The sequence below is a fragment of the Hippocampus bargibanti genome, linkage group LG01 (assembly GCF_051943395.1).
Source record: "Hippocampus bargibanti isolate YZ-2025 linkage group LG01, ASM5194339v1, whole genome shotgun sequence".
Taxonomy (NCBI): domain Eukaryota; kingdom Metazoa; phylum Chordata; class Actinopteri; order Syngnathiformes; family Syngnathidae; genus Hippocampus; species Hippocampus bargibanti.
Genome location: NC_142734.1, coordinates 37,619,721 through 37,629,907, shown reverse-complemented (window position 1 = coordinate 37,629,907; position 10,187 = coordinate 37,619,721). Strand labels below are relative to the sequence as shown.

Here is a 10,187-nt window from a genome sequence, read left to right as displayed (position 1 = left end):
AGAAAGGGCAAATCACGTCGTCCTGTGCCCTGTTCTATACTCATCAGACAGTACATCTACCTTGATGTATTTCCTTTATTTTAAAACAATTTAATTTCCGGTGTTATACGGCGCGAGTCTGCGCAGTTGGAACGCGACCCGGAAATAAGCTTCAATTCGGATTGGGAGGTAATGTTTTACTTCATTGTGTCGTAACGCAATATACTTTAATACATATCCAGATTTACCCTATTTGTATGCTGCGTATGCCTTGAGGAGTGAAGCACTATGCGGAATTATGTTTCCGTGGCACAATCCGGTTTGCCGCTCCCAAACGATAATATGTTTGACTGACGACACTGTTGATCTTCTGCTTTTTGAGTTGGTTGTTTTCAATCATTTTGCCTCAATCCGCACATATTGACGACGAGTCAAAGTGGTGCCATGGCATATCGTGTGCCTTGAGGGATCAACGGGAATGGGATGATGGGAAAATGGTCCATTTTCACTTAATTTGTCAGAAAATTATGCAGCGCCAGCATAGATTTGTTTATCTGTCAGTGACAACAACGTATAACGACAGACCATCAAATGAACACGTTAAATGCTCTTGCGTGAATCGATTGGCAGTTGTACGTCATGCGTCAGCATCTCAACTTTGTGTACATTTCGCCAGGCCCGTGTTTCACACTCGTCAGTGGAATTTTTGTTTGGTGATCTACCAAAAGATGTCTCAACTATTAATGGATGTCTCGTTTCAATAAAGGTCTGGAAACACCTGACGGGACAATTCCTCCTACCCGCGATGGCTGATTGCGTGGCGTCGGATGATCCCAAGTTTTGTTTTGAGGAGGTTCTGAGCACTTTCAAAGTGTGTCTGTCTGAAGACAAAGCCGTGGTTCTGGAAAACTACGTGTCTGGCTGGCGGGGTCTGATCAAGTAAGTCTCAGGTGACATTATTGGCCATTTTCACTTTCAATGGAAACACGATGACTGACAGGGGTAGTAACGTGATCAATCAAAATCAGCTGATTTTGGATGCGCTTTGGAAGAACAAATGGGCGTGACTCGATCATGAAGCCATAGTGGTTGAAGGAGAATTTGCGTTGCGACGGGGATCTGCCGAGCACGATTGCCTTGTTGTCAACTTCATTCGATTCCTCCGCTGGAGTCGTGTACCTCGGTGACCCATTTCTCCAGCCATAAACTGCGCTCCATCAGCCTCTGCTTTTTCATCAACTTTGCCCTGCCTCCCTTTCCAAAGGTTTCCTACAAATGTCCTGAGCAGAAGACAAAATCAAGAAGACCCCAAAGCAAGGGGCCTTTTTATTTTGGCAGTGTTGTTCACGGCTCAGAACGATGCCGTTTTCTGGACGTGCGGCTCTCAATAACAATGTTGTCCTTCACGTTGACATTTTTGACAAATCTTCTTCCCGTTCGAGGGTTAGCTTGTGCCACTGTAAGAAATGGCGTGTCGGAGTCGTAAAGGGAAAGAGCCGTTTTTCAAAAGAAGTCCTTTTTAATCCCAATGAAGGAGAATGAATGAGTCCAACTTGTATACAACTATAGTATAACTTATATACTTGTGTACACGTTTGAAAAGGCTACTTCTTCACGTCTGCTTGTTGGCAGGTTTTTAAACAGCTTAGGGTCCGTCTTTGGCTTCATTTCCAAGGATGCCGTCAATAAAATCCAGATCTTGGTGAATTTGCTGAAAGAAGATAGGCACTCGCACTATATGACCGTGCAGTCCATGGTCCGCTACGAGCTGGACAACGGGCTGGTCGACGTGGACAAGCGAGGCAGCCATCCCGAATCGGGCACTCGGACCCTCCTGAGGCTGCATCGTGCGCTCCGGTGGCTGGAACTCTTCCTGGAGCGGCTGAGGATCAGCAGCGAGGATAGTAAGCCGTCCGTCATGTGCGCCGACGCCTACAACCGCTCCCTGGCCAATTACCACCCGTGGGTGGTGCGCAAGGCGGCGGCCTTGGCCTTCTGCGTGCTACCTGCTCGCCACGCTTTCTTTGAGGTCATGAACGTGGGCCCGCCAGACAAAGCGGTGGCTGTCCTGGGAGAAGCCGTGCCTCTCATTTCCCAGGTGTACCAAATCACGGAGGAACTTTACGCTCAAAACAATGTGCTCAATTTGCCATAGAGACGGATCGACGTGAAGACTCGGCGACTGGCGCTTGGGACTGTGCAATCGCTGCATGTTGGAACACAAGTTCACGTCTCATCTTTTCACGGATAGCTGTCCGCGTTAAGCGCTTTGTTCGAGCTTCAGCTGTTGTTAAAGCGAGTGGAACCGGCCTCAGGCCTAGGGGATACCCGAGTCGGTCCAAATGCGTCGCGCTATATCAATCGCTGAGTATTGTAGTGTCTGGTAAAATCAATGAGGGAATTGTCAAAAAAATATCTGCTGGAACGGTCGCCTGAGGTTAGACGAGCTCCTCGCGTTAACCACAACTTGTCATTTGAAGTGCTTTATGTGCGACTGGGGATTTTTACATATCATGGTCACATTCGGCTAAATGGCAAGAAATATATCGTTGAAGGTTTTGCTATAACAGTTGTTTAACGTGCACGGACGCATTTCATTGTATTGATTACGATCATGACATACTTGATGTTGCTCCATTAACGTTGGTACATTCCTGCATGTACAAACAAGTTTGACCAAATGAATGAGCTGTTTTGTCTGCTATTTGTCATTATTTTCATAAAATAATCAACAGAATTATTATCATGTTAGACTATTTAAACTACTGTATGATTTTGAATAATTCCTTGCAAAATTAAAACAAAAATGCAATGTTACATATTTAGTTGCCTTGTCACTGATATGTAAATAAAATTGCTTTGGCTTTCATATACGGGCACAAAGTCTCAAAGGGTTGAGTCATTGGACAAGTGTCTCTTCTTTGTTCACTCTGCCTTTTGCCTGACACAGTTTAGAACGATCAAATATCATTGTAGTGCACATCAGACATAATGCAGCACAGAGCTAAATTAGTTCACATTTTTCTCAACTGTCGTATATAATGCACCGCCGTGACAAAGGAACATTTATATTTGTTGGATAATTTCTCTCGTGCTTTTCCTTGAACAACAAGCTATAAATGAAGGTTGCCCAAAGACTAATTTGTGTAAAAATTCATCGTGTTGTGATTCTGAATTGAAATAACGCCAGTCAACGGGAAATTGTCATGAGAGATCGCATTCTGCTTGCAAAAACACATATCAAGAATGTCTTGACTTTTTTTGTGGTTTTTGAGACAAGTTTCACCTCTAAAAGCTTTCTCAAAATAGCTACGCCATTTCATGCAAACAGTAAAGCGATTCCCAAATCTAACACTTATACTCTTATGAAAAGCTGACGTGCTTGAGAAAAAATAAGGAGGGCAAATTTGGATTGAAAAACGTGATTAAACAAAATCCATCAATTGTGTTGACCAGCGAGTGTTCCAAGTGAGACAGGAGAATTGGGCGGGCGCGACCGTGACCCCTTACTTGCGCCGCCATCCCACGTTCAGTTTGAAAGAGGCTCAACGTGAATCACAGAAAATTTGGTCTGAGACAACGACGATTGGAAACCAACTGAGAGAGACACCGTTGCAATTAAGGGAACAACATTTTTGACATATTGAGCAACATATATGCTTCACAAGCGTCTAATATTCAAATGGCATGCAAATGTGCAAACAAACAAAGTAAAGGAAACAACACTGCAAACAAAGCAGGCCGAACATCAACCGCACCGGCTTTGAACAGCCGGTGGAGCATTCTGCTTCTCCAAATAAATCCAAAGTGCACCTCAACAAATCTTTCTGCATGGTCAACAATGAAGCTGCGGATGGCGCAACAGTCTGTCGGGTCCAACGGCGGGAGCTGAGCGTTTAGCTCAGATGTTTTTCCATTTCGTCAACATTCAACGCGTCAAGCTTTGGGATGCGCCTGTCTGGGGAGGGGAGTTTTAAAGAGACAACAAAAGAAAAAGGTCAACGTGCTTCCTTTCCTTTCAATCGGCGGGCGCGGTGAGCGAGTAGTACCAAAATGCATCTCAATTTGCCGAATGACATCCATGCCGAACTCGCTGTCCACCATATTGATGGCGAAGCCGCGCCTTCCAAAACGTCCCGTGCGCCCAATCCGGTGAAGGTACGTCTCATTGTCGGCATCGCCGTGCATGTCCACGGGGAGGTCAAAGTTGACCACCAGAGAAACTTGTTCCACATCGATGCCTCATGACAAAACAACCGGGGCAAACTTTGAAGCACTTTAACAATGATATGACTAAACACTACTGTCGATCGCGTGCGTTTATTGCTTCTCGGGACATTTGTGTCTTTACAACTCATCACGTTGGAGGGGCTATCATTCTCGGCTAATGTGAAGCCTCTGGCTCAGGCATCTGGACACTTGCGTCCCGGCGTCAACGCTCTGCTCCAAAAATATTGTCACCAAGCGTTCCATTCGATTCTTTTCTTTTTGCTGTCGATTGAAATGTTTGAAAATGTACTCGAAAGGATGAGTATGAATTGGCCATTTCCTGGATGCAATAAACAATTCGACGAAGGCTTTCTCGGTCCTTGAACGGAGGAAGTGTTGTTACGCATTTTGTTTCCAGCCCCGGCGCCACCTCCCTCCCGAGAGCAAAGGTTGCACTTTGTCCTCGTCTCCAGTTTACCGACAGAGCCGGCCTCTTCTTGACTTCCAGTCTCCTTGCGAACATGATTCGATCCTTTCAGGCTCTCCCATTTTCAAGCGTTTAATCGCGAGTCAGATGAGTTGGCCCCCTTCAAAATGACAACGGCACCTCTGCCTCTTACCTCTGGAACAAACGTTTGTGGTGACCAGGACCTTCTCCTTTCCATCTCGAAAGCGTTCAATGATGCTAGCTCTCTGCATCACGGTTAATTCCCCACTCAACAGCGCCACCCTGTGGCCTTCCTTGGTCAGGTTAGCAGAGAGCCAAGAGGCCATCTTGCGGGTCTGCGTGAGGAGAAATCACACGAAAAACTTCCCAGTTGGAATCATGTGGAGTGAAAAAGCAACTCATCATTTCCAAACGAAGAGTGAGTCCGACCGGGGTGAATTGCACCGGCAAGACTCAGAGTGAAACCGTCAAAAGACATATGAGCATTTTTGACAATAAAGCCGACTTTGACCGTGCATCAAGAAGAAATAATCATTGGCAACGCACAGCAATAGGATTGAGTGCAAGTTAGTGGTTTGCCACCACAAAAACAAAACAAGCTTTCCGTGCCTTATTTGCGGCGGCAATTCTTTTTTTCCCCTCGTCGATGTTAAAGTACGTACAGTAAAAGCACAACATGTACGCGGTACGACTTACGTGGCAGAAAATCATGGCCTGTGCCACAGTCAAACTCCCGTAGAGGTCACACAGAAATGCAAACTTGTCCTCCTTGCTCTTGCAGAACACGTAGAACTGCTTGATGGTGTCCAAAGTCTCCTCCTCGCGTCGCAGTCGGATGACGTTGGGCTCGGGAACGATCATCTTTGCAAATGCCCACACCTCTTCCTCAAAGGTTGCGGAGAAGAAGAGCATCTGGCAGTCTTTGCTTAGCTGTCTGCATGAGCACAAGGAGGCGGCAAAAAAAAAAAAAGAAAAGATCATTTCCAAACTTGCGTGCCAAAGACTTCACGGTCTGTCTGATCAGAGCAGACAGGTCACGGAGGTCACTGCCCTCACGGGGATCCACCAAGCAGCTCATTTGTTTTCCCTTTACCACATGCGTGCCTCGAGACTATCCTATCCTGTCCTGTCTCAGTCAACTGTTTAGATTATTTATAGGGCTAACGTAGTCCTAACCTGTGGACGCGGATGCTCTGGTCACGAAAACCTTGTGTGGCGATCATGACGTCAGCCTCATCCAGCACAAACATGGTGACATTTTTGGCTTCAATGACTTTATACTTGTGGCACCAGTCCAGGATCGTGCCCGGTGTTCCCACGACAATTTGCTCCTCTAAGCGCCTGCCTCGCTCCACTGAGAGGAAAAAAAAAAAAAAAACCCAAAACCCAAGTAATCAGGTCAAACCCTGGCATATTTTTGAGGCATGCAGCAGAGACAGATTGTGACGCGACGTCGACTTTCTCACCTTTGCGGCCCCTGATGCCGTATGCCAGTTTGATGTCAGGGCAGAATGTGCCCATCTGCTCGATCACCTGACCGATCTGGAGGGCAAGCTCGTACGTAGGCGCGATACAAAGAGCCTGCGGGGGGGAAAAAAAACCTCCTTTGGCACGCAGTCAAAAAATGAAGACATCGGCAGCAGGTCACGTGTCTGACCTGAGTCCACTTGCGGGCCGGGTCGACGTGGCTGAGCATGGCCAGGGAAAAGGCGGCCGTTTTACCCGTGCCTGACTGGGACTGGGCAATCAGATTTTGAGGGCTGCAGTCAAACACATTGCCAAAGAAAAAAAAAAGGTGACTTTGGAATCATTGACCCCCATTTGTGTACAAAAGTAACACGGATTCCTGATTGTCTGTGTTTTCAACTTCAATTCTCTCTTACAGAGTTTTGTCTTTTGTCAGAAGTGTCTTTGAAATGATCTCTCTGTGGTCGAATAGAAATGTGACGCAACACACCGCTACCACCGCTATCAGTTACTTGCTATTTGTGCTTAGGAGTTGAATACTCATCCGAATATTGAAAACAAATGACATTTGTGTTTGCTAATTGTAAAGATCAGACTGTAAAAGTGTAAAAAGAGGACTAACGGCTGTGCCAGCATCATCGGTAAAGCCTTCTCCTGGATCATGGAAGGCCTGTTGAAGCCCATGTTATAGACCCCATTCAACAGCTCTGCTTTCCTATTTGTATCAGAAAAAAATGACACGTCAAAAATTACAATCTCCTCAGGACGGCAGTATGTTGAATGATAGTTTCTCCTTGTTTAGCATTTTTGAATGTAATGTGTGTGTGTGTGTGTGTTTTTTACGAGGGGTACATGGGGCATCATAATTCAGCCATTGTTGTATTTAAGCCAGAACATTTTGTCAAGACAGTACTGCTTTGGCAACATTGATTGGCATCTTTGTTTCAAGGAAGTACTGTACTTCAATTGAGTTGCACAGTTTCGTATAGTGCCATGCCGCCATCTTGTGACATTTGCCGTGACACAGTGTGGTCACTTAAAACAAGCTTTTAAAAATTATTTCCTGGAATGTGACTTGGTTTTGGCCGCGCTGTGGACGACTGCTTAGTGTGTCTGCCTTGCAGTGCAGTTGCAGAGTACCTTCCCGAGTGGGGTATGCGTGTTCTCTTCATCCCCGTGCGGGGTTTCTCTGGGTTTTTCCCACAAACACAAAACACACAAGTTGATGGAACACTCGAAATTCTCCTTAGGTGTGTGTGTGTGTGTGTGTTCAAATGGCTGGTTGTTTGCCTATGTGTGTTTGCCTTTGCTCAGGTTCATTTTTTTTCTCAATGATTACGTTCAGGTGTGCGATAGGCTAAAATGGAGTTTGTCCTTTAGTTTGATTAGAAAGAAATATCGTGACAAAAAAAGCCGTGGGGTAGTTGTGTGGAGCGAAACTCACAGGCGGAGCTCCTCGAAGGTCTTGACGGAGAAGAGCGGGGAGGTCGGGTCCCGCTGCAAGACCTCCACCTCATGTCGACCGCTTACGAGAGCCCGGCGGATACATTTGTTGAGGAGGGACGCCTCAGCTGGCTCCGCTCGATCCCCCTCCCAATCTTCACCTTCTGCGCTCGGGTCCGTCTCGAGGTTACCTGCGCGGGCGCGAGACTTGCAAAAATGCCACAAATACTTGATGTAGAAAGACGGATAGTCCGTACCGTTGACATCTTGGGCAACCGGTGAGGGTTTAGGTAGGCCCGTGCTCTTCATGGGCTCAAACTGTTGAGAAAAACAAATGAAATATTGAAACTTGAGCTGGCTCTCATCAATGGCGGTGAGCCACCTTTCAAAATTCACCTGCGCGTGCGAGCAGATGGACTCCTGGATGTCTGCCTCGGGCTCCCACGAGTACTTCAACATTTGACAACACTCAGCTCCAACGTTCGAATGCGATCTACCCAAACGTTTCAGCTCAAGTTTGGAGGCCTGTGTGTGTGTGTGTGCGACCTGATGTCTGACAAATATTGTCCAGGTAATGAGCGCTGACGAGAACCGACTGCAACGTGGCAGGCCAAACAACTCAACTGGAGACTCGGTGATGCCGCTATTGACATCCGGGGATTTACTGCATCCACGTGGAACTTGGAGAGTTAATGGATGCTGTGGCGGACCAAACTTGACAAACTTAAACAAACGACTCCATCGTTTGATTCCACATCATTGTAGATGCAGCCCAGTGTTCATTTATAGCCACATTTATCCGTATTGATGTGTTATGTTATGTCATTATATGTCAGCCTGTAGCCTGGGCACTCGTGTCCCCTTTTCCATATGAAACATTTTATCTCTCATTTTCTCTCGTGAGTTAATCACAGACATTCTTGGAGCCATGGATTTTTCACCAGTTCATTGCGCTAGTCAAAACAATGACATTTTAAATCTGACATATATATATATATATATATATATATATATATATATATATATACAAAACACTACATTAAAAATTAACTAATTCACTGCCATTCGCAAATGTAATCAGGAATTGAAAGTATGTCGGAGAGCGCCCTTCTGGAATTTGTTCGGGTTTTGTTTTTTCTTGAGTGCAGATAAAGCGCTAGCCATGGCCTTTGGCAAGGTTTTTTTTCCTTTCCAGGGGGGGCAGCGTTTCCCCTTATTCCATGTTAGCATGCATTCCATGTTGCAGCTTTAGCTGTTGTTAAAGCCCTATATAAACTAATATTTGTTTTGTAGTGTATTTTGTGCAGCCGCCCCCCTTTCAAGCTCAGATCACTACAGACCCATATAACTTAGGAATGAACTCTTTTTTTTTTCTGACGATAGAATATTTCTTACGCCGCATGGAATGATTATGTAGTCCTAAAACTCAATATTGTGTCGGTCTTGGAGTTTGAGTGACAATGACAAAAACCCTGGCGCTGGAGCGGACACATTTTTGCATGCACTTGCCTGTGTCACGTTTTGCAAGGTGGTGATGGCGGGTGCGGATCCCAAAAAGCAGGCAGGAGGTTGTTTGACAAATTGTATTAAAATAAAGGTCAGCAGGAACAAAATGTAAAACATCAAAATCATCTGAATGGAAAAAAAATACAAAGTATCAAAAGAAAACCAAGATTAAAAGTCGGCCAAGATTAAACAAGCAGATGCACAGCATACAATGCATGCGATTGCAGACAAAGCATGCAACAAACAATGAACCGACACCGGATGGTCGTGCCGGGAGTCCTGTTAAGTGTCACTGATTAAAACGACCAGCACCTGCGAGGCTGCAGGCAGGGCTGACGTCGCTACCCGTTGGTCGCCAATCGGAACGTGGCAGTCCGCCACTGATCGGGACGACCGGCACCTGTGCAGGTGCAGGCGGGGCCGACAGCGCCACCCGTCGGTCGCCAACCAGATCGTGACAGTCTGGCAGTGAATGAGTTAAACTAATACTCAACCCTGAACATTGGAATACAGAGAGATGCTGGACGTTTAAGATGAAAATCACAGACAATATTTTTGCTACATACCTATGGAATTTCTCTGAACTAATTCAAATGATTATTATAAATCAAATGACATTGTGTCCCGATGATCCCTTTCTGCGCCCCGTGGTAGGGCTACCCATGCCAAACGGGTCCCGGGTGAGGAACCAGATGACGCCTTATGATCAATCCAAATATTGACTTCTGTTTTCTCTCATCCAAACGCCCGGCCGGGGCCTGCACCCATGGGGCTCAGCTGGCCTCAGCCCAAAAGGACAATGCAGCTAGGTCGGTGCCCTTGGCATTGGCTCGCAGTAAAGCGACCACTCACTACCTGTTGCGACAGCAATTCATTGGCCCAAAAGCAGCCGTAAAAGGCAGAGTCCTATCAGGTCGTTTTTGGGATGAGTTTCGTGAGGTCATGGGAATTGACTCCCGGACGGCTTTGAAGAAATTCTGCTCCATCGTCCGCGACACCCTTAACACTGTTTCGAGTGGAAATGGGGCTGCGCTGACCTCTACTTGGGGTAATGTGAGTCGGTGCGTGGGGCCATGACTTCAAAAGACCTGCTCAATTCTGGACCTGCTGAGAAACGAGCTTTCTCGTCTGGCCC

General features: G+C 46.3%; 2 protein-coding genes across 2 annotated transcripts; one reads left to right on the top strand and one right to left on the bottom strand.

Moving 5' to 3' along the window:
* The first annotated feature begins 132 nt into the window (after positions 1 to 132).
* Positions 133 to 2,885, top strand: cptp (ceramide-1-phosphate transfer protein). The gene is made up of 3 exons (XM_089015549.1): positions 133 to 168; positions 746 to 918; positions 1,612 to 2,885. Exons 2-3 carry the CDS (start codon positions 785 to 787, stop codon positions 2,132 to 2,134), a joined length of 657 nt encoding a protein of 218 aa, XP_088871675.1. The 5' UTR covers positions 133 to 168; positions 746 to 784; the 3' UTR covers positions 2,135 to 2,885.
* A 706-nt stretch (positions 2,886 to 3,591) lies between these two features.
* LOC148904197 (ATP-dependent RNA helicase DDX19A-like) lies at positions 3,592 to 8,249 on the bottom strand. The gene is made up of 11 exons (XM_089015537.1): positions 7,943 to 8,249; positions 7,804 to 7,864; positions 7,548 to 7,737; positions 6,726 to 6,818; positions 6,294 to 6,396; positions 6,103 to 6,217; positions 5,813 to 5,990; positions 5,333 to 5,570; positions 4,809 to 4,971; positions 4,029 to 4,220; positions 3,592 to 3,937 (listed from the first exon to the last, which is right to left on the bottom strand). The coding sequence occupies exons 1-11, from the start codon at positions 8,003 to 8,005 to the stop codon at positions 3,876 to 3,878; spliced, it is 1,458 nt and encodes a 485-aa protein (XP_088871663.1). The 5' UTR covers positions 8,006 to 8,249; the 3' UTR covers positions 3,592 to 3,875.
* Positions 8,250 to 10,187: the final 1,938 nt, after the last annotated feature.

Excerpts from the sequence above, each read along its gene's own strand:
- cptp (XM_089015549.1), top strand. The coding sequence starts at position 785 with ATGGCTGATTGCGTGGCGTCGGATGATCCCAAGTTTTGTTTTGAGGAG. Across the intron at positions 919-1,611 it reads GGCTGGCGGGGTCTGATCAA|GTTTTTAAACAGCTTAGGGT; the intron begins GTAAGTCTCAGG and ends GCTTGTTGGCAG.
- LOC148904197 (XM_089015537.1), bottom strand. The coding sequence starts at position 8,005 with ATGTTGAAGTACTCGTGGGAGCCCGAGGCAGACATCCAGGAGTCCATC. Across the intron at positions 6,397-6,725 it reads CCGATGATGCTGGCACAGCC|CCCTCAAAATCTGATTGCCC; the intron begins GTTAGTCCTCTT and ends GTTTGACTGCAG. Across the intron at positions 3,938-4,028 it reads GCAAATTGAGATGCATTTTG|ACAGGCGCATCCCAAAGCTT; the intron begins GTACTACTCGCT and ends TCCCCTCCCCAG.